Raw genomic sequence first — 26855 nt, forward strand, 5'->3', positions numbered from 1 at the left:
TTCCCATTTTAATTTAACACAGCTCAACAGGCTATGTTTGGATTACCTCACTGCGTGATTCCATAGCACACTTAGGATAACACCTAGGACAGTGGGCGGCACCAGGCCTTCACTGTTAAGAGGAAGCAACCAGCACAGGCCCTTGTCTTCCTCTTCCCTCTCCCTGCATCCTCCACTCTCCTAAACATGATGATTTAGTGAGAATAAGGGCCTTTAAGGTCAGATGGTCCCAAACCAATTATTTTTACAATGTAAGTGCAAGTGATGTATCTGAATGGACTTTATGAATCAGAAAATTTACACAACAGCAGAAGGCCACAGTATGCCATACAGACAACCCAAGTTGAAGTATTTTTTTTTTTCCAGCTCTTTTATTCCTTTAACACCTTAACAAAAGAAGATGTCCCAAAGTTTAAAAAAACCTTTGAAAAATATACAGTTCCATATTATTTACATAACATCCAACATCATACAAACATTGCTATGTTAGAAATACAGTGGGAAGGCATGAGATGACTCACTGTCTCTTGGATGGCATTGGCTAACGGACACGTATTCATGTTCCACCTACCTTTGCTACTTGTTATCCTGATACATAAACTGTTAGGCAGCTGAGAGGTTGGAAGCCTACTGAACACGAACTTCAGTACCTTCCATTTTGATCTTATTTATTATTTCTAAAACTTACTGTATTTTAAATCTCTTTACAAGTTTTTACTTCATCCACAACTAAGCCATCTTTATTGTCATTACCCTAAATGATCAAATATTAACCACATGAACTCTTAATGTGTATGCAGATCTAAAATCAAACAAAATTGTGAAACCAAGTTGTATAGGATAAATATTTAAACTCAGGAAATTCCCTAGTGCTTTGTGAGCAATCTAATTTCTATCAAAGAGAAGTAGCAACTCTTCAGTTTCCGTGCGCTGGACTATTTTTTAAAAAAACATTAAAAAATGACAGACAATACTTGGAATAATTGGTACCTTATAAATTAAGAAACCTAAGATAAAAAAATTCTAAATTATAGTTTTATTTGCATTTAAAAATACATTGGAAATTCTGCATTTGCCCATGATCAAGCTTATTTTCAATGCATATTACTTCAATTTTGATGACATGGTTTGTTCTGACAAGTCCTTTTTCAAGCTGAACACGAAAATGGCGAAACTCCTGTAGATTTCCACTGGCCCTGCTGCCGATGACGTGTATTGCTTCCTTGCTAATAATGATGGATGACTTTCATTTGCCTTTTATCACCTGAACAGTTTTCCGACCATAATGATAATAACTGTAAGCTGATGCAGCTGTGGTAAAAGCTGTAAAACACCTTTTATGGAAGGAAAGAAAGAAAATTTAGTCTAAAAAACAGGAGAGTTATTTAAAAAGTAAAAAAGGCTATGAGGTGTAAATTTTAACCACAAGAATCTAAAGACACTGCTTTTCTTTAAGACCATCTAAATTAGTAATGTCAAACAAAATTAATCTAGTTAATGAGCCTGAAAAAATAATAATAGCAGCAACTGTCATTTGTACCCAGACATCACTCTAGGTGTCTAATGTTCTCCCTGTATTTTCACAACAACCTCATCTTGCAGAGGAGGAACCAGAGCCCCAGAGGACTGGCTCAGGGCACAGAACTGTGTTGGAGCCTGGCCTGGTTTGAACTCTAGAGCACACGTGCTCTCTCCACTGCTCCATGCTGCTTAAAGGATTAGAAGATTTCCTGCAGATTTTGAGAATTCTAATATCTGAGTCATTTTAAATAAATTTCAGCTTGCTTTACTGATTTTTCCTTAAGTGAACTGCCAGATTAACCAGAATTAACTCTTTCAAATTACACAAGTGATGCTCATGGCTTGCCGAATGCTCGCAGCAAACAGGTTTCTTTTTAGGCACCCATGCCCGTCTGCTTCCACCAGGTGAGGTGTAGGATCACCAAGACTCTGTTTTTGTGATCCCAAACCTGTGTATGCCCGTTTCATATTCTAAATACACATATAAACCAATGAAACACACGTGTAGAAAGAGTTGCTATTTCTGAGAACTAAGCTGGATACTTTGGAAAGACTTGACAACAAGGTAAGTTGCTAAAAAATAGTGCCAAAGTAAGTAGGCAAAATGATTGTTAAATACTAGAGAAAAGGGTAAAAATCTATAAAGCTTCTGTACTCAGATTGCTTTGTAAATCTCTTAAATTCTTATATCACTTTAAAGAAGCATAAAATGAAAATCAGAGAGGTTGTATTACGGACAGGATGTAGTTTATCTAAGAAAGAAAAAACTCCCACTGATGGTACTATACTCAAAGAAAAATCATTGGGGACTCGCCCTGTGGCCAAGTGGTTAAGTTCACGTGCTCTGCTTTGGCGGCCCAGGTTTTTGGCAGTTCGAATCCTGGGCATAGACATGGAACCGCTCATCAGGTCATGCTGAGGCGGCGTCTCATGTGCCACAACTAGAAGGACCCATAACTAAAACTACACAATTATGTACTGGGGAGCTTTGGGAAGAAAAAGGAAAAATAAAATATTTTAAAAAAAAGTCTTTAAAAAAAAAGAAAAATCCTTGGTCCTACGTTTATATAATTTAGAAAATGAAATGTTTAGCATGTGTATCATTTTTAAAGCTTCTTTAGCTTAACTGACTTTGGTTAACCATTTTCTAGCTCAGACTACATCAAACAAGAAGGTTTTAATTATAGAGTGAAAAGTGTACTACACAATACAGTGCTTCAAAATCAGTGTGGCACATTTGGACTCAAAGTTTGAACTGGACACATTTTCAAGGCTATAAGTAAGCATAATAAGATAAAATTCAAACTCCTTTCTCCAAGTTTCTCTCCCACTATGCCCCTTTCTCTAGGCCGGATGCAGCTTTCCTTATCCACTCTCACCCCTCTGACTTCGCTCAGGGTCTGTCCTTCAGCTGAACGGTCTCCCGTCAATCTCTCCCTGTATAAAATCCACCTAGACCTCATGGCTCAAATGCCACTTCCTCCCTGAAGCTTTCCCTCTTCTTCCTACCTGGAACTATCTTTCCCTCCTCTGAAACCCCAACGCATTATCTGTACCTCTCAGCTCTTTTAACTTGCAGGAAAGCTCCTGTAATATAACTTCCACATTCCATACTTGATAGTAAGCTTCTTAAGAATGGTATCAACCATAAAATATAGCCTTCAGCTTTACACCGCCAGTGCTCAATAAACACGAAAGAACAAAGTAATTCTAGAATTGTCACAATAAGCCATTCTGTTGACATTCTCAGAAAGTGATTCTAAATTTAGCTTACCACAGTATCTGAAGATAAATGCTGTCAGCATAATTAAAAACCGGAGCTGCCAAAGAAGCTGCCACCAAGATTAACTGGACTGCTGTGTTTACCTAAAAAAAAAAAAAAGCCATAAATGAACAGTGCGAACCAGATCCTGTTTCAAGATTATGAGACAAAGGCATAAGCCACAGTGTAACACAACATACCCTCAGCATGCTTCATGTTGTAATATCCTTGCCAAAGCAGCAGACAGACACAAAAAAGACAGAACTTCACTAACTGGCCCATCTGTCTGCACAGCTGCCCTTTATGGTGAGGGGAAGGGCAACTGTAAGAAAATACCACTATCTTGAACTTCCAGAGAAATTCAATAATATTGCAAAGTTCTGTGCCTTTTTTCAGTTGCCCATTAAAATAGCCCTGTGAATATGGAAATAATTAAGCCACGTCTTCACAGATGAAAAGGCAATGAGTTAAGTGACTTGCCTGCTGTCACAGCGGGTTACAGATCCAAACCCAAAGCTCAGATTTCCCAACACTTCATTCAGTGTTCCCTTTACCTGCCTACCTGTCCAACCTGTAAGGTTAGAAAACTGAAATGCACTCATCTCCCTGAGAGAGGCTCCTTGGAGGAAATGAGTAGGTTTCCCTACCCTAAAAGATAGCATGGAGGAGAAAGGAAGAAAACAGAACCAGAAAGACACCGGAGACCCCTCTACTCATCGTGAGGAATGTTCTGGGGGAAACTGGGTGAAGGAGCAATCAGTGGGTGCTGTGCCTAGAGAAACACCTATGTTCCATCATCCATTCTGCAACCAAATTACAAGGATTCTGCCTCGTTTTAAAAACATAATAAAAATGGTCTGGAGAACTTCTTGCAAGACCAAGGATTTGAGGCATTTGTGCCTGAACCTCTTTAAGCCACTTTCTATGTAGTGCTACACTCAAATCACTGTACTTGATACAAATATAAGTCACTTGAATTAAAAAAACCATCTATGTAGGTAAAAGTGCACCCCAGGGAGTCTCTGGTATGAAAGTAATCAGCCTCTGCCCTAAAGATGACTGGTATCCCTAACCTCTTAAACCTCTGTCACAAGGGATGGGGCAAAACAATGATTGGAGCAAACCTATCAAGGCCACTAAAAAAACAAACGTGCCTTGAGAGGCATTAATAGTGTCCTCTGGGTGTGCAAAGATTGGCATACATCTTCTGTGTGAAGAGGGCTCAGGAAAATAGGATGGATGACACAGTAGCAGTTGTTTATCAGTGAATAAAACTGTCTCCTATCCCCTTCCATGTAACAATCGATCTTAAAAACAAAAGGACCTTATTACATGGTGTTTCCAACCACAGGGAAGGGAGTAGTGAACCCAGAAAGGATGTTCATAATCTTTTTGTGTCTCAATCAAGATGCAATTACATTTCCACTCCCTCTACCTTCCCTAAATGGTGGCCCTAATATACCTCATTCAGAGACTTAAGGACCCCACTCTCTACCTCTGTAGTCAATGCATTTAAATTCGTCTCATTTTCAGCTGCTCCAGACTGAGGTTTACATTCACTATAATAAACATTCACAAGGGACTAACTTAAAAGGATGTTGTGTGTCTCTTACCTTGCTGATGAAGGTTGGTTTTAACCTAGCAGTGGCATAGCAAGGATTGAAATACTTAGAAAGTGTTCGCTGGCAGAGGACAAAAAAGATAAAGTTTATTCAATTTATCCTTCAAGTTCAAAATAAACATTTTGTTATTCGATGTAACAGTTATGGAGTGTTTACCACACGCCTGGCTCTGTGCTAGATGAACCCTTTATCTGCATCCTCTTTCATTATCCTGAATGAACAGTATCTACATTCTTTATACATCATACACAGGCTACTGAAAATAGAGTTTTAAAACTTAAATGGGGGGCTGGCCCCGTGGCCCAGTGGTTAAGTTCATGTGCTCCGCTGCAGGCGGCCCGGTGTTTCGTTGGTTTGAATCCTGGGCGCGGACATGGCACTGCTCATCAAACCACGCTGAGGCAGCGTCCCACATGCCACAACTAGAAGGACCCACAACGAAGAATATACAACTATGTACTGGAGGGCTTTGGGGAGAAAAAGGAAAAAAATAAAATCTTTAAAAAAAAAAAACTTAAATGGATTTATTTCTCCATTCCTATAAAATTCTAACACAATAACTATCATAAAGTCTGCATGACTACACCTTTTTACTAAATGAACTCAATAAAAAACCCTTGTTTTCTTTTATAGATTAAAAAACAAAATGAATAAAATACTCCTATTTTCACTGGATTATGAAGCAAAAGATGGGTATATGCTATGCTTATGTGCTCAAATATTTGCAGAACCAATAAACAAATAAGCAGACAAACCCAATTCTATGTAAGCCACAGCAGGGACCAAGTTAGAGAGGAAAGGGGGCCAGGTTACACACAACACTCCTAAGTGCTGCTAGGGACGGGGTGAGCTGTCTAAATTTTATGTGGTATCAACGTAAAAGATTCTGACTTAAAACAAAAACATGGATTTTTAAAACTGATTTCTGATATTCATATGTTCACTGAACAACTACCTCCATGGGTACTTCAAACAGCAAGATGATAGTTATGTCTGCTGTGTTTTTTTTCCACTCTTGGTTAATGGATCAAAAAAAAATGCCATAAATTATTCCCATAAAGTGAAACTCGGTATACGATAGGGTGATTTTTTTTTTTTTGCCTTAAGTTATAAGTAATAGTAAAAATATATTTTTTTGAAACAAACTCACCGGTGTTGGAAGAGTTCGATATCTGACATAAAAAACAGCAGCAATCAACATTACATCTCTTGAAATTATCATATAAGTAAGTGGAACTGAAAATCAAATATAAAATAATTTTGATTGGGATTTCGAAAATTACTAAGACATTATGCATACAATGAAGCTTCAGTCAGCCTTACCATAAACTGGTGTTTCACACAAGTAAAAATTTTATAATAAACACTTAATGGTTTAGGGTCCTTATAGTGAACCACTGATTTTTATATTCTTCTTTAACCTGCCCTCAAAACAAAGCGAAGGACAGACTATGGCTTTTAAAGTCTATGTGTGCCTTTCAGAATGTTGATCCTCTTGCCTCTTTTTCTTATTTCTTTTCATTGGGTATGTTTTTAAGCTGCAGTCATCAGTGTCAGCTCTACTTAGCTCCCACTATCTCCTTTGTTACTTCTCAGCTTTGTGTGTTTGGAAAAAAGATCACCATGCTCACTATAACGACATGGAATGAGATGATAAAGAGCTTGGAAAGGATGCTGGGACTCAAAGTCCTGACATCAGTCTGGTGTCTCAGGAGCTTTGATTGGTTGTTTCTGGATTCTAGACTATTTTATGAACAGTAAAATTTGCTCTATGTAGCGCTTGTGGAGAAACAAAATATTTTCACTCTAGTCTGGCCAGTTCTTACCCAGGCAATTGCTATTTTTTCTCATGCCCCATTTACTCAAGGAATTCTAATTAAACATGAATTAAACTTTTTGATAGTTTTCTCATTACTCCTAAGATTCTACAGCACAGCCTCAGAGCTAGCAGAAGGATATTTCAGATGGATACCCAAGGAACCCCTACTCTCTTGTGGAATGAGTATAGGAGTGCAGAGGTCTTATTTCACTAAACATCTTTCTGTACTGTAGGAAGTTTTAACCATGAATATATATTTTTCTTAAGAAAAAAAAACCCAACTTTTTTAAAAAAGAAAAAACTCCTGAACACACAGTTCACATTGGTTTAAACTATTAAAATAAAAGGATCATGTACATCCTTTCCGTAAGACTTTCAAACAGCTCTTTTATGAATTACTTTTGAGGTTACACTTATGGTCCTCTGCAGTTTTGACATGCTATTGGTTCTGCAACTTAAGAACAACCTCACTAATTAATTACATATTTAAAATTTAAATCTTTGCTGGTCAAGGCTGTGATCTAAGTGTTGATCCTTGGCCTAGATTTTGATGACAAGACTATTCCAAAGAGAAAATTCTTATCCACTCAAGTCATGGCGTTTGGAGCACGCAGAAGGCATGGCCACATGAGCCAAGTACAAAACAAGTCAGCCATGATTTCCAGGAGGATTTTTGGGCCTGGAAAACAAGCTTTTCTATAATAATCATTTGCTGTCAAAATCTAATAAGAATCAGATTTTAAAATGAAGCAAACATGCAAATTACATATAGTAAAACTCTTAAACACGACTTTAGATAAAAATAAACATCTGCTATTGTATTTCATCACCAAAGGGAAAAAGAATACAATTTAATCCTAAACAAGAACTTTCTGCAGAAGAAGAGATGAGGCAATTCAATACATAGCAAAGACGTGAGTTCTAGTTCAATTAAGTACCAAAATTACCGAGCATCTGGCATTGTTTTAAGCATTTCATACATATTATGTCATTTAATCTACATACCAGCTCCATGAAATATGGACTATCACTATCCCCATTTTACAAATATGGAAAACAAGCCTCAGGCAGATTATATAACCAGGCCAAGGTCACCAGTTAGTAAGTAGTACGGTCATGCATCACTTAACAACGGGGATACATCCCGAGAAATGCGTCGTTAGGTAACTTCACCGTCGTGTGAACATCACAGAGTGTACTTAGACAAACCTAGATGGTACAGCCTACTACACATCTAGGCTATATGGTACTAATCTTATGGGACCACCGTTGTATATGCGGTCCGTCACTGACCAAAACCTCATTATGTGGCACATGACTGCACAGCCAGGAATGGAACCTAGGTCTATGGAATTCACAACCTGTGCTTGGGGCAGGGCATTAGGCTCCAACCCAGCAGCGTGACTAGCAATCAGCAACTCTGGACTCAGTTTACCATCTGTACCAGTCTTGTGATAAAAGCACAGATGAAAGCTCCCTCAGGGATTCACATGCACAACCAGGCTGGGACCCTGCTGCACCATCTGCCACTAAGGCCTCTGCCAACTGACAGCAATAAATACAGGCTCTTACTTTGGTTCTTGGGCAATTTTATCCAGTTCCCTGGCTTTCGAATCTTCTAACTGCTCCTGCTTTCTCTCTCGGCCTTCCCTTCCCTTTCTTCCAGGGCTAAAGCAGCTTTCATTTTGCCTATCAGAGTATGATAGTGTGTTAGTGGGGGCCAGAGGGTATAAAAGTGTCAGGGATTGCTCCAAAGTATTCCTCCCTACTTGCTAACTCTGTCTGAAATATAGTTAACGTCTACAAGAAGGAGGTACATTGTAGGCAAACTTTATTAGTGTTAAAGGGAAATAATAAAATCAAGTCACTTTTATTTATTAAAAGTGGTCATTATCTATATTGCATTGAAAATAAATTTAACAGAATAATTATTCTAGAACTTGATTTAAACCAACAGTAAGTATTTGCTATATACTAAACCAATAACACAATGATATGGAAAGGAATCATTATTTGGTAAATGTGGCAGAACAAATGCACCTAAGCAAGTAGAAATTAACTTAGATTCACATCCACTGTTGTTAACAAATCAAATAATTTGTTTTCACCCTTCTCTTCCCTCCCATAGGAAGAGCAAGAAGAAAAGCAGAATTATTTATTATTCCAGCTGAGGAAGAAAGCAAATTTCTACTCTTGAAGAAACCAGGCTATTCAAATCAAGGTGGATGGAACTTTTAAAAAAATGCAGTATAAAAACAAGATGATGTAAGACTGCGTATATACCTCTCTCTCCAAAACCCTTCTAAAATGACAGTAAAGGAATGAAAAGACACAAAGACAAAGACTATGGGTAAAGGAGACAAATTTTAAAGTTTTAACTAAGTTTATTACGAATAACTACCTCAACAGTGGGGAAAGCCGATACCCAAGTCCTTCAGAAAGGGATGCTCAAAAGCAGCAGGCCAACTCGCACCAGAGAAACCCAGGAAGTCCACAGAAACAGCAGTTAGATCTGTGTCCCCAGAGCCCTCCCTAACACCATTCTGCTGGGTCTCTACACCAATACTGTGGCTCCCTGCAGCTAAGAGTTATTTTTACGTTTTTAAATGGTTGGGGGGAAAAAAGAAATCAAAAGAGTACTATTTCATGATATATGAAAATTATATAAAATTCAATTTCTAGTGCCCAAAAGCAAAGTTTTATTGGAACATAACCACTTTCACTTACGTTTTTTCTATGGCTGTTTTCACACTACAATAGCAGAGTTGAGTAACTGCAACAAAGACCATGTGGCCCACAAAGTCTGAAATATTTACTATCTGGCCCTTTATAGAAAAAGTTTGCCAACCCTTGTTCTACATGTAAACCTCTAAAGCTAGGGGTCACTGGGGTTGAATGGGATCAAGTGAAGGTCAACATACTAAACACTGAGAACCCCCAGCCTTCTCCCACAGCTTAGCTCCCAAAACACGGGTGGCAAGGCCTCTGCAATCCGTAAGGAACACATGGAGAGCCCTTATCTACAGAATAAACCTAAAGGTACTGAGAATTCAGGGCCATGCCTAGTCCCTGCCTGTTCGCCCTCGAGGGAAGCACAAAACCCCAACAAATTCCACCAACGCCCAGAGAGCACCCAATTAACATTTTATGCCTCACTAAAATGGAAGTGAGCAGCCAAGGATCACCAGATATTTTAGTAAGGTCTCCATCATGAAGGAGACAGCAAAATACATAGGAAAAAATGGAATTCAAAAGAAAAAGATGTAACAGAGAGGTAAAAAAAAAAAAAACCCTTTAAAAAATATATATACACAGATAGAAGATATCCTGAATGATGATACTTACCTATGAAATAAGAAAAAGGCACATTTTCTAAAAAGAACACCAGTACAAGAGCTCTTGGAAATTAAAAATGATAGCAATTAAAATGTCAGTGGAATGGGTAAATGACAAAGTTGGGGAAATCTCCCAGGAAGAGAACAAAAAGACAGAGTTAACAAAATGAAATAAGAGAGAAAAGAAGAAAATCAATCCATGAAGCTCAATTCTGATGAGAATTTTAGAATTTAGAACTAGATTAGAATTAAAGAATTTTAGAAAGAAGAGAATGAAGAAAACAGAGGGTAGAAAATTATCAAAGACATAACACAATTTTCAGAATTGAAGCATGAATTTTCAAACGGAGGGGCCTATTTAGTACACAGCACAATGAAAGAAAGCCTCACTACAAATTCTAGAAGGATCTAGAGCATATACCATTGTAAAATTTCAGAACTACAAGGATAATGAAAAGATCCTGGGGTTCAGCTTCCATTAATATCTGACTAGTAATTCTGAACAATCTTCCCGATAAAATAACTAAAGAGAAACATTAAAAAAAAATCTTGAAATCAAAAAGCTTACAAGGTTTTAAGAAACTGTCAGGCTAATACCTATTAAAGAGTGATAACTCAGAAAAACAAGCATAGACACTCAATGCCACTATCCCTGATCCTAAAAAGTAGCCACAAAGCTGAATGGGGTTTTTGGCAGCCTCATGGGGTTGAAGGGATAGTAGTCAAAGCCCAGAGCCCTAACTACCTCCTAGCTTTGAACTGGGATCTGAACCATAGGGTTGGGAGAGGAGATGGCCCAAAGAAAACCAGGCATTACAAGAAAGTCCCACCATCTGGCAGTGCAGGTGGTCCCAGACTGTAAGCATTCTTAGACACCTCGTAGAATTGAACAAAAAATTTTCTCTGGAGAGTGAAGCCATCCTCCTAGCCATCAAAATATTCCTCCAAATTATTTTTCAAATATTAATGCAGTGTCTAAACAGTCAAAAATAACCCATGACACAGGATACCATGAATAAGAACGAATAGAAACAACAGACAAATGAAAGAGACCCTTACAACACTTAAGATTTTGGAATAATCAGTCTATTAAACAACTAAGCTCACTATGTTCAAAGGGATATAAAAACTAAGATTGAAAATTTCAGTGGGAAATTGAAAACTATAAAAGATGATTTAGTAAGTTTGAAGAATAAAATAGAAATGCTGTAACTGAAAAATACAATAGAAGTTAAGAATTATAAGAATTTGGCACAGCTGTAGAGAGAATTATTGAAATGAAACAGTAACTCATTAGTAATCACCCAGAATGGAGCCCAGAAAGAAAAGATGAGGTAACATACAGAAGAAAGGCTGAGGTACTCAAAGGATACAGTGAGAAAGTCTAACATAGGTATGCTGCAGGCCTAAAAGGAGGAGAAAAATAGGCAACAGCAACATCTGACGATTGTGACTCAGGATTTTAATCAGAACTGATTAAAGAAATCAATCCACAGATTAAAGCCAAACAAATCCAAAGTGGGATGAATAAAAAAGAAGGTCATACCAAGAAATATTATTGTGAAGCTGTGGAAAACCAAAGACAGAAGAAATATTAAAAGCAGCAAAAGTAAAAAGATTACCTTCAAAAAAGAAATAGATTAACAGTTGATTTCTTATTACCAACAATGGAAATGAACAATTAAATGATACCGTAAATGTGCTGAAAGAAAATAACTACCAACCCAGAATTCTATACTCAACAGAAATATCCTTCAAGAATAAAGGCAAAAGAAGACAGAAAAAAACAAATACTACATGGTATCACTTATATGTGAAATCTAAAACACAAGTCAAACTCACAGAACTAGAGTAAAAAAGTGTTTGCTAGGGACTGGCCCAGTGGTACGGTGGTTAAGTTCGTGCACTCCGCTTTGGCAGCCCAGAGTTTGTGGGTTTTGATTCCAGGCATGGACCTAGCACCACTCATCAAGCCACACTGTGGTGGCGTCCCACATAAAAAATAGAGGAAGAGTGGCCACAGATGTTAGCTCAGGGCCAATCTTTCTCACAAAAAAGCCACAAAAAAACAGTGTTTGCTTGAGGCTGGAGGGTAGGGGAAATAGGGAGATGATGGTAAAAGAGTAAAAACATTCAATTTTAAGATGAATAAGGTCTGAGGATCTAATGTAAAGCATAGTGACTATATAGTTGCTAACACTGTATTGCATAATTGAAATTTGCTAAGAGTGGAACTTAAATGTTTTCACTTAAAAAAAAGGCAAAATAAAAATATATTCAGAAAAACAAAGACAAGAATGTGCCACAGTAGACCTGATTAAAAGAATTTCTGAAGATATACTTTAGATAAAATGAAAATGATTCCAGATGGAAGGTCTGAAATATATCAAACAATATAAACCAGAAAAAAGTAAATATGAAGATAAATCTAAATGAACACTGACTTTCTAAACAATAATATCATGCAGGTTTAAGAAATACACAAAATTAAAGTACGACAATAACCTAAATTGAGAAAGGTATTAATGGAGTTAAAGTATTCTAAGGGCCTTCCAGTGCCCAGAATGAGTACAGAGTTGTTAACATTAAACTTCAATAAGATAAAGATGAATGTTATAATTTTGAGAATAACTAAATGGAAACAGAGGACAAAACTTTCAAACTGGTACAGGAAAAACAAATATAATGATAAAAAACACACACAAAAGTAGGATAGAACATATGGGCCAAATAAAACATATAAAATAAAATGGAAGACTGCTACACAAATATTAGTAATCACAGTAAATGCTAATGGATTAAATGTTTCAATTGAAATATAAAATATTTTTAGCCTACATAAAATAAAGAAAATCTATCTATCTATATGTTATTTACAAGAGATAAAGATTTGGACAAGTTGAAAGTAAAAGATTTCTCTGTCATGTGAACACTCACCAAAAGTATGCTAGTGTAGCTAGTGTAACAGTCAACAAAACAGACTTTAAAAATTATTACTAGAGATATAGAGATCACTTCATAATAAAACATTCAATTCACCAAAAAGACATAATTCTGATTTATATACACTTCATAGCATGACTTCAAAAGACATAAGCACAAATCAGAACTACAAAGAACAGTAACGGAATCCTAGACAGAGAGGGAAATGTTAATACACTCTCTCCATAACAGAACAAGCAGACCAAACGGAAAAAGAAGTCAGTAAAGAAATAGATGTAAACATCAGGATTAAAAACTGACCAAATGGATACATAGAGAACATCACACCCAATGACTACAGAACACACAATCATTTGAAGCATGCATAAAATGTTAATAAAATTTGACTGTATACTGGGCTGAAGGGCTAAAAATCAGAGCATGTTCTTTGAATACAAAGTAGTAACACTTGAAAGCAGTAACAAAACGATACCTTAGAAATCCCCACAAATTAAGAAATACGTTTTTGTTATCCTCCTAGGTCAAAGAAAAAAATCATAATGGAACTAGGATATTTTGAACTCAATAATGACAAAAATACTAATATCAACATATGAGATGCAGTGAAAGGGATACTTCAAGAAAAATGTATAGCCTTAAACACAACTTTCGAAAAACTGCAAAGAAATGAGTTAAATAGGATCCATCTATAGTTGTGCTGTTCAATACAACAGCCACTAGCTCCATGAGAAGAAAAAGCACTTGAAATGTGGCTGGTCTGAATTGAGAGGTGCTGACTAAGTGCAAACTACACACTGGCTTTTGAAAGCACAGTATGAAAAAAATCTCAATAATTTTTTATTGATTACACATTGAAATGATAACATTTTCGATCTAATGGGTTAAATAAAATGTTATTAAAGTTATTCTTACCTGTTTCTTTAATATAGCTATTAGAAAATTTGAATTTCATCTATGACTCCCATTCTAGACAAAACTGATCTAAAGAATTTAGAAAAAGAACAAAGAAAACCCAAAGAAAGTTGGAGAAGTTTGTCAAAGGCCAAAGTTGCTCTTTGAAAAGATTCATAAAACTGACAAGCCTCTGGCAAAACAATTCAAGGGAAAAAAAAACGTCTCCCAAAAATGGGGGCGGGGGGGAGTAGACTCCCTAACTCATTTTATGAGATTAGCATAAACTTGGTACTAAAACCTAACAAGGATATTTAGAGAAAAAAATTCCAGGCCAATCTTGTGAATGTAGATATGAAATCTTCAACAAAACATTAGCAAACCAAATCCAGCAATACCTTCATATCATGAACAAGCTCAATTTATATCAGGAATTTCAGGTTTGTTTAACATTAGAAAATCAATAATGTAATTCACACATTAATAGCTTAAAGGGAAAAAATATGACTATCATAACATATGAAGAAAAAGAATCTGATAAAATTCAATATCCAATTGTAATAAAAACTGTTAGCAAACTCCTAAAAGAAGTGAACTTCCGTAAAGTGAAAAAAGGGTATCTACATAACAGTACAGGAAATATCGTAATTAATGTGAAATGTTGAAAGAAAGCTTTCCATTTGAGATCGGGAATAAAACAACAGGCACCACTTCTATTCAATACTGTACTGTGACAAAGTAAGACAAGCAAAAGAAAAGGTAAAAGGACTCGAAAAGAAGAAATACGCTGCCATTAATTACAGATAATACATAATTGAGGACGTAGAAAATGCCAGAGAATTTACATTTATATTATTAGAATAAGACTTTACCAAGTTTGCTAGACACAAAAATCAACATTAGAAATAGAATTGATTTTCCTCCTATCAATACTTACTACAAAATGATGCACAAAAGTTACCATTTATAAAAGCACCAAGAACTACCAAGTACCTGGTAATAAATCTGATAAAAAGTCATTTATTACCTCTGGAAAAAACTAACATTCTGACATTTTAGAAAGACCTAAATAGAGTAGATATATCATATTTGTCAAGTGGAAGACTCAATATTGTAAAGATATCAATTCTTTCAAATAAATCTATAAACTGAATGCAATCCCAATTAAAATCCTAACAGGTTTTCTGGGTAACTTGAAAAGCTGATTCTAAAATTTACACATAAATGGAAAAGTGTAAGAATATCAAAGGTGGAAGGACTTGCTCTACCAGATACCAAGACTTTTAGCAAAGCTATAATAATTAAGAATGGTCCTGGGGCCGCCCAGTGGCACAGCGGTTAAGTTCGAACATTCCACTTCAGTGGGTTGGGGTTTGCTGGTTTGGATCCCGGGTGCAGACATGGCACCGCTTGGCAAGCCATGCTGTGGTAGGCGTCCCACGTATAAAGTAGAGGAAGATGAGCACGGATGTTAGCTCAGTGCTAGTCTTCTTCAGCAAAAAGAGGAAGATTGGGGGCTGGCCCCGTGGCCGAGTGGTTAAGTTCGCGCGCTCCGCTGCAGGCGGCCCAGTGTTTCGTTGGTTCGAATCCTGGGCGCGGACATGGCACTGCTCATCAGACCACGCTGAGGCAGCGTCCCACATGCCACAACTAGAAGGACCCACAACGAAGAATATACAAATATGTACGGGGGGCTTTGAGGAGAAAAAGGAAAAAATAAAAAAATCTTTAAAAAAAAAAAAGAGGAAGATTGGCAGCAGATGTTAGCTCAGGGCTGATCTTCCTCAAAAAAAAAAAAAAAAAAGAACAGTCCTGGTGCAAAGATAGACACATCAATGGGGAAAAATCAGATAACTCAGAAATAGACACATGTATATATGGACACTGCAGTGAGTCTGGAAAGTTCAGATTTTCCAATAAAAAGTACTGGGATAATTGGGTATCTATAGAAGCTTTTAGAAAATTAATTTTTAAGAGAGAGAATTTTTTTAAAACATCAACTAGGAATAACCTAAAAAAAAATCTTAAAAGCTTTTCAATACAAAACATAATCACATATAAAGGCAAAGGTATGAGAATGGCATGAGACTTCTCAACAGCAAGACAGAAGCTGGAAGTCTGGAGAACAGTGTTCAAAATTCTGAGTGGAAATAACCTGCAACTGAAAATTACGCCCAGTTCAAACATCAGTTAAGTACGGAGGGCAGAAGAAAGACATTTTAGATGTCTGCAAAATAAAGACATTGTAAACCTCTAAAATTTTGGCTGTTATGGCTGTGTCCTTACACAGGAAACAACTGGAGCCTGCTCTCCACCAAAAGGAAGACCTTCACAAGGAAGCTGTGGCAGCCTGGAAAACAGACCCAACACGTGAGAGGGAAAATGGAAATTCCCAGAATGATAATGAAAGTAAGTATGGGCTCAGAAAGCAACCTATACCAATTATTTAGGTAAAGTTCACAGCAACATAATCCCTAACACCAAAACCTGGAAACAATTTCTATGTTCAATGCGAAAATACCTGGCCAACACTTGTAAAATCCAACATCATACAAAGTAACCCTGAAAAATTGGAGGCATGAAACTATGCACACTCACACACACACACAATCATTTGATTTTTAAATAACGTCAACAGAATGCTCTGTAGGTTCTTTTTCCCTACAAATTACATTAATTAGAATGAGAATACCCTTGCCCCTCAACAACTCAACCATAAACACATATCACAATTCTGACTTTCAAACACATAAATATAAACATTAATCCAATTCATTTTTTAATTTGGTATGGGAATTTAAAAGCCTAAAGGTAGAGGAGAAAAAGAATCTCCAGATTGAGGACACTATACCAGACTGAAACACCACTACACTTTTTCCCATCAAATGTCAATAACATGCTACTGAAAGACCAGTGACAGCTTCTTTCTTCCCAGACTCTATTTCTAACTCTAGGAAACAAAAAGTTTAACCTAAACTGAGGGAGAAAAAGTGGGAAATACAGCTAAGTAGAAAATGAACAAGCAGAAAAGTATATGCAAAATACAAAGCAAGAGATCATAAAATTTTGTCAGAAAGAGTATTCAGATAATATAGAGACTACATGTATGATTTGAAATTGCATAATAGCATCTAACAATGTGAAATTTTATAGACATCTTCAGGATTTCAAAGCTCTCATTTGTTATGATTAAATTGTACTTAAAAAAATAACGCACTTAGGAAAACTTTAAATTGCTTTAAAGGAACTAAGAATATATAATACAGTTTCAAAAGAGTCTAGACTAAAATGAAGTGGCACTGTGAAATAATATTTGCTTAATTTTAACTTTAAATAATCTTACTAAAAAAACAACAGCTTCTACTAGTATAACAAGGACACAAACTCTAAAGTAAAACAAATAGCTTGATAAGCAAAATAGTTCAATAGTTTAAAATTAGGGAAACAGTTTAAAGTTGAAAAATATATTTTTGGAACAAAAATTATTTGTGTCTCAAACAAGAGAAATCCTAAGCTGACTAATGTCATTCTTCCCTATGCTACTTAAAAGCACGCATGACGGCGTTCTTACCTGGAATAAGATCTGCATAGGTCAAGCTAACATATAAGACACTGATAAGTATTTTATCAGCAAGTGGATCAAGAGCACTTCCCAAAGCTGATTTTTGACTGGCCCAGTTTCGAGCAATAAATCCATCCAACTGAAAATAGAAGTTTTTTTTAATAAAGTCATAACAGGTACAGAGTAGATATCTTGAAGGTTAAGAGATACTAAACAACAACTATACTTTCATAAAATGGTAATAAAACCTCTTCTGTTTCTTACCCCCAAACCTTCTCTTTCTTTCACTGGTATACGTTTAGCTTTCAATTACCAACTGGTCTGAAAATAACTTTTCTACGGTACTTTTCTTTCTCAAGGCCTTCTGGTATTTCTCATTGTTTTCACAATGCCCCTTTGGAGGATGAACCCAGACACAAATTTAGAGATGTAAAGAACCCAAATAAAACTCATGGAAAGCATGACTGACAGAGCATGGACCAGGAGCCCCGTCTTTTGAGCCCTGGGCTATTTCACTATGGCTGAAACATCTGCCTTTACTTGCAAGGACCACCCTTTAACTGCGAAACTCTTCTAACTTCACTCCTACCTACTTTTCTACAATATGATCCAACTTTCTAAATTTTAACTGTTATTATTTTTCTTTTTTGTTCAGTTTTGTTTAGTGCCACTGTTAGTTCCACGTCTGACTGTATTTGCATGACATGTTATTTGAAGAAAACACTCCACCTTCTGTACTTGGCCAACTTAAAATTTGTTATGCAAATTACTTCTTCACTATTCTTGGAAACCAACTGTATTTTAAAGCAGAGGTCATGGCTGGTTGCCAGTGGGCCAAATGGGGCCTGCCACTGATTTGTGTGACCATCCCAGAGCTTTTAAAAATATAAATTAGTTGCCAACATTTAAATATTCAAAGTCTTACCACAAAATTCCAGATCTCTAGCCTCACTTGAGAAAAGAAAAGATCTGACCACCCTGGGGCCACAAAATGGATCAAAACCAAGTACTGTCTATCCCTATTACACAAAGCAGATGTTATCTGGTTTTCCAAATCTTTACCTGGCTTTTACTCATTTTATTTAACTTCAAGCTGCAAGAAATGTTTGAATTTCCTAGTCCTATTTCCAAAGAAAAAGACAAATTCATTTAGATGCAATTTAACATGGAACATTTTAAAGGAAAAATAAGTCCTCCACATCTCAAGTACCCCAGTGAGTTAGAGAGACAGCAACAGTACAGGACAATGTGGGGGAACTTGCTCTTTGCAGTGGAACATAACTAGGTGAAGTCCTGTGTCAGCCACTTAGTAACTGTGTGACCTTGGGCAAGATATTCGGCCTCTCTAAACCCCAGTTTCCTCATCTGTAAAAGAGAGATAACATGACCTACCTCAAAGGGTTGTTTGCAGCACATAATGTGATTAATACTTGTGCAGCACTCAGCACTCACTAAATCCTCAAAAAAAGCAATTCCTAGCTATTACTATTGCAACTGAAAGAATCTATTTTCTTCCTAAGTATACTAGAGGTAACAATGTCTAACAGAAAGTGCCTGGAACTGGGAGCTGGGGCCTTGGAAGATTCAGGTTTCAGTTCAGTATCTGATCGCAGGGAACTTAACCTCCCAGTTTTTCTCTGCCCTCACCTTCTGGTCCTCACTGTCCCTCTGCGCACGTTAGATTCCAAGGACATCAACACCACTACTCCTTTGCAAACACCTATAATGCTCTTACCTCACTCTCCCTCAACCCAGCTCACACACAACTATCCATGTACTCGAGGCCTGCACCCAAGCAGCTGAACATTGCTCAAGAAAAACACCTAAATGTGCTGCCTGGTCTCACTTCAAATGCATGACCACAAATCTCCCAAGGGCACTCAATTCTGCCTGGCAGGGGCCAGCCCCGTGACCGAAGGGTTACGTTTGCATGCTTAGCTTCAACGGCCTGGGTTCTCCCTGGTTTGGATCCTGGGCGCGGACATAGCACCGCTCATCAGGCCATGCTGAGGCGGTGTCCCACACAGCACAACCAGAAGGACCAACAACTAGAATATACAACTATGTACTGGGGAGCTTTGGGGAGAAGAAAAAAAAAAAGAAAAGAAGATTGGCAACAGATGTTAGCCCAGGTGCCAATCTTTAAAAAAAAAAAAAAATACTGCCTGGCAATCCCACGCCTGCCTGTTTTACCTTCTCTTTTCACATTGTCTGCTCTCACCTCAAACCTACTCCATCCCTCCCAAAGCCTCTCACTCTAGCTCATGATCATGTCTATATTTTCGCTGAAAAACAGAAACAGATTGTCAGACTCCCTCATGCTCCCACCTCCAAATGCACCACCTACCTGCGTCCATTCACATCCTCTCCGCCTTCCCTGATCCCTGATCCCAGGCCCTCTCACCTTCTGTGATTTGCCTCTCCTCCCCCATCTCTCTCTTCCATTCTATCTGGTCATTTAATTAATCAGTTAATTAACAACAAAAACTTCCCAGTATACATAGCTCCTAAAACTACCCTTCCTTGACGCCATTTGCCTATTCCTCTACAAAGCAAAACTCACTCAAAGCAACGTCGATTGTCATGACTGCCTCATGTTTGCTTACCAACCCACTCTTACTGTCCCCACTCCTCTAGAGATGGGGCTCATAAAGGTCACCAATGAATTCTATTTTTAGCTTACTTGACCTCAACACAATTGAAGCAATTTCTTCACTTAACCTCAGGGACACCTTATTGCCTAATTTTCTTCCTTTCTCACCAGCTATTCCTTCTCAGTGTCCTTCACTGGCTCCTTCTAGATTGCTCCACTTATTGCTCATTTCTCTGACCCCTTCTCCTACCACAGCCTTGATGATTTCATCTAGACTTGACCATCTACAAGCTGACAATTCTCAAATCTATCTCTAACCATGACTTCCTCCAACTCCAAACTACCATATTCAACTACTCAATTGATACCTCTCTCTGGACAGGCATAGCAACTCTTGGTATTTTTCCACAAACCCTGTCCTACTCTGAGTATTGCTCATCACAGAAGGTGTTACCTTCATGTGCCTGGTTGTTGAAAAGAAAAAAAAAGTAACAGCCTGCCAGACATATTTAACCCCTTTCTCTCACCACACACATGCAATCCACCAACATAACAACCCTATCTTCAAAACATATCCCAAACCCATTCACTTCTCAACTCCAAATTCCCACCCCAGTCTAAGCTATCATCACCATTCCCCTAACTATCTATAAGCCTCCTAACCAGCCTCTCTGCTTCCACTCTTGCCTTCCTATAACCTCTCTCCCATAGACAACATAAATCAGGCCTTGTCACGCCCCCGCCTAAACCGCCCATGAGTCCAGTCGTCTGCCCTGCATCCAATCTAGAGGCATCAAAACCTCCACGGTGTAAACGTGAAAAATGGTGCCAGATAACTCAGGTGTCCACACACACTGTCTTATAAATACATAGTTTTAGAAAAATGTAAATAAGCCCTTTCCCATTCAGTGAATATTGCAATCTCATGTGGCACCTAAAAAAACTCTAAAAAAACAAAAAAGAGCGAATCCAGTCACTGAGAAAGATCTTGTCTGTTACGTTAGAAAAAACCTTTCCATTATCAGTACAGTGGCCTTTGACAGAGTTGGAGACCATATTAATAATGAGCGGAGGCCTTCAGCCTTCAGAGGTAAAAGCAGAGACAAAAGACAAAGAGAGAGATTGTGAGAATGGGGAGAAGTGGTGACAAATAGGAGCTAAACTCTTGAAAAGGAGGGAAACCATTTTGAGAGAATATTTTTGATGTATACTTGGAAATGCCACATAGCAATGCAAACGCCGTCCTTTGTTTATCCTGAAGAATCTTCAGTAATTCTCTATTGCTCACCAATGCTACTGGGCAGGTGGAATTTTTTTTCTGTGAACCTCAAATGGAATAGCTGACGTTACAAAGAAAGATGCTATACAACTTTTATTAATAGAAAATTAGTTTCTCTTTATCCCTACTAAATAAATATCAAGCAATGCTTTTCAAACGTAAATCATTTTGACGAGGCACCAAATCATTATTGCCCGTCTGGGTACTCACATGGATCTCAGACCAGCCCAGTACAAGAATATATGGTATCTATTTCTACATGCTGACTTTGCCCTGATTTAAATTTTTTTCCTCTACCTTTTCCTCACTTCCCTCAACTGTGTTTTTGTAGGACATGTATTTTTATAAGCCATTTCAAATCTCTTATGAGATAAGGTGGGTAATAAATACAAATAATGTCATACATGATGATGGCTGCTCAGTCAACAAAAAGCCTATTTAACACATATGCAGCCTTCTATTATAAACTCATTTTCCAAGTTCTAATTTGAGATAACCCAAACAAATCCTTCCCTCTCCCAAAACTGACAGAGTGGTATCGAGGAGCTCTTTTCTCATTTGTCCATCTGCTGGGGGAGTAGAAGGAAGATGCCTAATGCCTGGCCCAGGGCAAGGTCTTCTGCTGGGTGGTCAGAGGGGTGTGGAGCAGGGACCACGAACCAAATCTGTGGGGTGCCTATGGCCTCTTGCCGGCATAAACCTGAGCAGAGCTCCAGCCTCTACAAGTTCCCTGGTCACAACACCGGCCCACTGTTTCCCTCTCCACCAGTAAAACCAACTGTTGTTGTAGATCAGAGTATTTCTACCACATTAAATAGAAAAATAATCTCACAGCTTCTCTCCTTTATTTCTATCCCTAAAGCAAATACTTGGCCCTTGGGGAATTTCTAAGGGTTTTTCTTTTACAAAGAAGTTAAAAACCAAGAGTAAAAAGCTCTCTTTTCTCTGCCTCCCTACAACTTTCTCTTCCTTCCTTAGATCATATAAAAAATAATAGAAACCCACACAGATGCTAAAGACAAGTCCTTACACAAAGTACTAGGTCAGATTTATCTTGAGGATTTCCTTCCATGGGAAAGGAGACTAAGGCCGTGCTATTTCAGTATAGTAGAGACCCTGGGATTTGGAAGGGGAGTAAAACAGGAGGAGTGCATTTACAACTTACCAAATCAGTTAGCCCAGCTAAAGCAAAAACTCCTAGAGCAATATTAAAATCCTCTTCAATAATCAAATAGCCCAAAACTGGGGCCAAGCCAATTCTTGTCATTGACAACATATTTGGGATTGTCCATGGGTTTTCATACTGAAATACAAACACAACAAAATTTAAATTAAATACTGTAAATTCATACTTTAAATAACTATACATATTAGAAAACTATGCTTCCATCAACTTAAGGATCAAAAGCTACATAAACTTTAAATTTAGTACTTTAAATTGAGTTTTTAAATCCATTGTGTTTTCTTACAGATATAGCTCTAAACCTGTCAAGAATATAGAAGATGAAGAGACGTCATGTACCCAAACACAGACTAGTGTCTGCTATACACAGAGCAGGTTTTCTTCCTAAAGAAAGAAGGAACAAACGTGTTATCTACCATATAAGTGAAGCCTCTAATATATGACTTCACCATTACAAGTAAAAACTTACAACACTGCTTTTAAAAGTGGAACTTCAGGAACATCTTATACTTCAAGTAGACAAACAGTCTAGAAAGTGCCAGAAAAAAGTCAAATTAACAACCCTAGGCATTTTGGCTTAAAACATTTATTGCAAATAATGTTCCTCACTTCTCTACACATACCTATCAAAAGAATGCTAAATGCTATACACAGCGTAAGAGATACAAAGAGAGGAAAAAAAATTAATTACATAACTCATCACTAAATTGGAAAATAGATGGAAGAAAACGGAGCTGGGAACAGGGATTGCGATCCTTAGGAAATAAAGACAAATTCCATAAATCTCTTCAAAATAGCCATGGAAATGTTAAAATTCCCAACTAGAAGCTTAGGGCTTTCACAGCTCCCATGTGGGAAGCTTTATAATTCCTTGAAACTTCATTTGGAGCCAAGCAGTCTGAAGTTGGTACTAACAAAAGGACTCCTTGGCAGCTGCTCTGAAGAATATTTCTTCTTTGCCAAACAAAATCTGTTTCATGAGCGACTATTTCAACTTTAAAAAGCCTCAGCCTAGCAGAGCTAAGATAACCCTGCACAACAGGGTACAGAAATAATACCAAGAAAATGTCTTTCCCTAAAGCCTGGATTTTTCTCCAGAGTTAAGGCTGCCAATTCTACCCCACCAGACTATCTCCTCACAAGTCCAACCCTACTTTCTTAATCAGTAACCAATTTGCCTCAACCTTAATTTTGATTTTTTAAAAAAGTGACAGTTTCCATTTCTAAAGACATCGTTCAAAATTCATTGAGCCATCCTGTAAGAAAAGGCAGCTCTCTAAAGATACTAAGTCTGTATTGATAAAGAGAACCCGGCAAGAAAAGTTCACCTTAGCTGTGAGGGTTAATGGGTTATTAGGGTCAGGTGGCAGAATACAGTCATTGAAAGCTACAGAAAAACTTCAAATTCTCCAGGAAACGATCATCAAACAAGACGCAACACAAACCTCTACTCAAGGACCTTTCACTGAAAGTAGACCACATGATATAATTAAATGGGAACATTTTTGGAACAGATTCCAAATTCAAGTTCAGAGGTCAGAGTATTTCAGACTCCAGAGAAAAAAAATAAGTCTGTTGACCACACTGTGGTACAGAATGAGTCAAATACTGATCCAACATTACAGCAACTCAGAGACGGGGAAAAAGAGACAGCTCATGATTGAGAAAAAAGAATAACAAAGCAAAAGGTCAGAGGAAAGAGTTCCAAAATTAATCTTAGATATTCATAGGATTTGCAAACAGTGAGATCATTTCATTTGGTGAATAAACAGGAATGAATATTGTTGGAACAGTGAAAGGGGGTTCTTTTTAGCTCCACTTAAACATTTCAGTTAAAAATAAAATACCTCATTAATTTCTAATCATTAAATTTGTAAAAGTTCCTAAATCAAAATTAAAGAGAGCTAATCTCTGATTACCCAACCAGATAACCTGTGGCATACTCGACCAACTCCTGCCGTTCTGGGAAGGACTTCAGCCAGGATACGGCAACCTCAAAGCATCCAGCATTCAAACCTCGACATGCTTTAGCTATTAGGAGCTGACACCCCTGCCAGGATGTGGCCACCTCAACCCATGCTGGACAACTGATGAAAGCAGCACAGGGGCCCGCTGAAGACATAACAATTGAAGATGTAATAATTGCATGAGTCTTGCTAACATGACATCAAAAGCTCTCCCACACTCGTGCTCTGGTGTCTTCTGCTGGGGCAGTATTTCAACAGGTAAGTGGACAAATACTTCCCTCCGTTACCTCAAGAAGAGAGTTTTGATCTTTTTCTATAATTAGAGGTTAAAGAATCTTTGAATTACGATTTAAATTATTTGATTATCCTTCATCCTACAACATATAAGGTTACCAAAGGACAAACGATAGTGAACCAAACCTGCACAAGCAAACAGAGAGGCCTGTACACCTTTCTGAAGTTTCCCACAGACTTGCCCTAAATACTGGGGACTCGCTTCAGAAAATTAAAAATAGGCTTTTAACAAAACAAGTGAGGCATTTTTATCAATGCAATATCAAGAGGCCAGTCCAGCAAAGCGTGCGAATAGAAGCGCGGGTGGGAGGGATTCTAACTTGACCGCCGAGACGGAAGGTGGATCCGCTCAGTACCCCTCAAATTCATCCCGACCGAATAACCTGCCCTTAACTTCTCTCCAGGGAACGGTTTAAAAGTTCGCAAACGGAAGCGTCCGACTCGGAGCGGCCCGAGCGCGTTACTCTCGTCCAGGACCAAGCCCCCGCAGGGCCGGCGACCCCGGCCCAAGGTTGCCCCTCCTCCTCCTCCGCCTCGGTTACCCACCAGGCTGGCGGCGCTCGCGGGGCCGCCCCGGGCCTCGGCGGCGGCGTCCTCTCCGGGCGCGGACCTGGGGGCCGCCTTCTCCGCGCCCGAGCAGTGGCCCCGCGGGCCGACCCCAGGCAGCCGCAAGCCGAGCGCGGCTGGGCGCAGCCACCAGCGCCCTGCCAGGCAGCCCAGGCAGCTGGGCACGGGCGGCAGCAGGGCCCCGCGAGCTCGCCCCTTGCCCGGCCGCGCCCCCGGCTCCCAGGTGACGCCGCGCAGGGCTCCCCACGAGCCGCGCACCACGCGCGAAGCCAGCATGGCCCTGTAGCCGCGCCGCGGGAACGCAGGCGGCGAGAGCTCAGCAGCCCGGGGCGCCGGCGAGCCGCTTCTCCCTGGAGCCCCCACGATATCGAAACCCCTCGGCCGCCTGCATGCTAGTTTTCAAAGTCCAGCACACTCCGCTTACACAGGTGGCCTGGAGCCGCCAAGGACGGACGCCTTTGCGACGCTTTTGCGACACCGTCGCAGCTGGGCTTGCAGCGGGAGGCGAGTGCCGTTAGGCTGCGTGGGCCTCCGGTAGCGACGCGCTAGCCGGATCCTGGTCTCTCTGTCTACAATCGGGAGCCAAGGTCCGTGGGGAGGGGGAGAGGAACGAGCAGGGCGGGATGACCACGAGGCTGACGTGGCCTGGAGAGCACAGGAGCCGTCTCAGGCCCCGGCCTCAAACCCTCCGAGGCCTGTGGCTGGCAGAACGGCCACGTCCGAGGTGTGTCCAGCGCTCTGGGGCCCCCGTGGGAGGGTTAAATATTACTAAAGGGTCTGGTACAGAAGAAGTAATTAATAAACACTAGCTCCCTGCTCCTTTCCCTCTTTTGAGCGTTGTATATGCCAAAGAATATGGGTATTAGAAAATGTCAATAATAGCAATTACTAATTGTTTACCCGAAAGGAGTGATTTCTTATCCCGGCTGTAGTGCGTTTTCCGTTTCATCCTCCTACAACTCCAGGATAGGTTCCATTATTACCTTTACTTTTAGAGATAAGGAAACTCAGGCTCAGAGAGGTTAAGAAACTTGCTTATTAGAGGAATATCCAAAATAATTAAAAATCAGTTCATCGTTAACTGGTTAATATTATACATTATTAATTTATTAATTATACATCATACTAGTCATTTGATGAGGATTTTAGGCTGGTTAATTTTAAAACTGCAGATGAGAAGCAGGCTCCGAGGAGTGGAATTTGCTTGCCCTTTGATGAGAGATATTTTCATTTGCGAAGGAAATCTCCATGCCTCCCCCTCTGCACCAGGAGGAAGGCAGGATGGCCTTATCTCTGGAAACTCTTAATGGGGAAGGCAAGGACTTAAGTTGGTTACTGTCTAGCAACCTCATGTAACTGATTTAGGGTGGTGGCTTTTGGCCTTTACTTAATCCGATTTGATTCTTATCTAAAAGTTGTGGGACCACCCAATGGGCAGACCCCACCTGCACTGATACCGTTTTAACTTTTTTACATGTTCTTTCCTTTGTCTTGTGAAGAGATAACTCACATACCTA

General features: G+C 38.9%; 1 protein-coding gene across 1 annotated transcript; it reads right to left on the reverse strand.

The window, feature by feature from the left end:
* Positions 1-1013: 1013 nt before the first annotated feature.
* On the reverse strand, positions 1014-25754 carry CRLS1 (cardiolipin synthase 1). Its single transcript, XM_046679993.1, has 7 exons — positions 25318-25754; positions 22493-22630; positions 17465-17594; positions 6056-6141; positions 4897-4965; positions 3296-3387; positions 1014-1334 (listed from the first exon to the last, which is right to left on the reverse strand). The coding sequence occupies exons 1-7, from the start codon at positions 25612-25614 to the stop codon at positions 1247-1249; spliced, it is 900 nt and encodes a 299-aa protein (XP_046535949.1). The 5' UTR covers positions 25615-25754; the 3' UTR covers positions 1014-1246.
* Between the last annotated feature and the right edge of the window lie 1101 nt (positions 25755-26855).

The sequence above is a fragment of the Equus quagga genome, chromosome 12, assembly GCF_021613505.1.
Source record: "Equus quagga isolate Etosha38 chromosome 12, UCLA_HA_Equagga_1.0, whole genome shotgun sequence".
Taxonomy (NCBI): domain Eukaryota; kingdom Metazoa; phylum Chordata; class Mammalia; order Perissodactyla; family Equidae; genus Equus; species Equus quagga.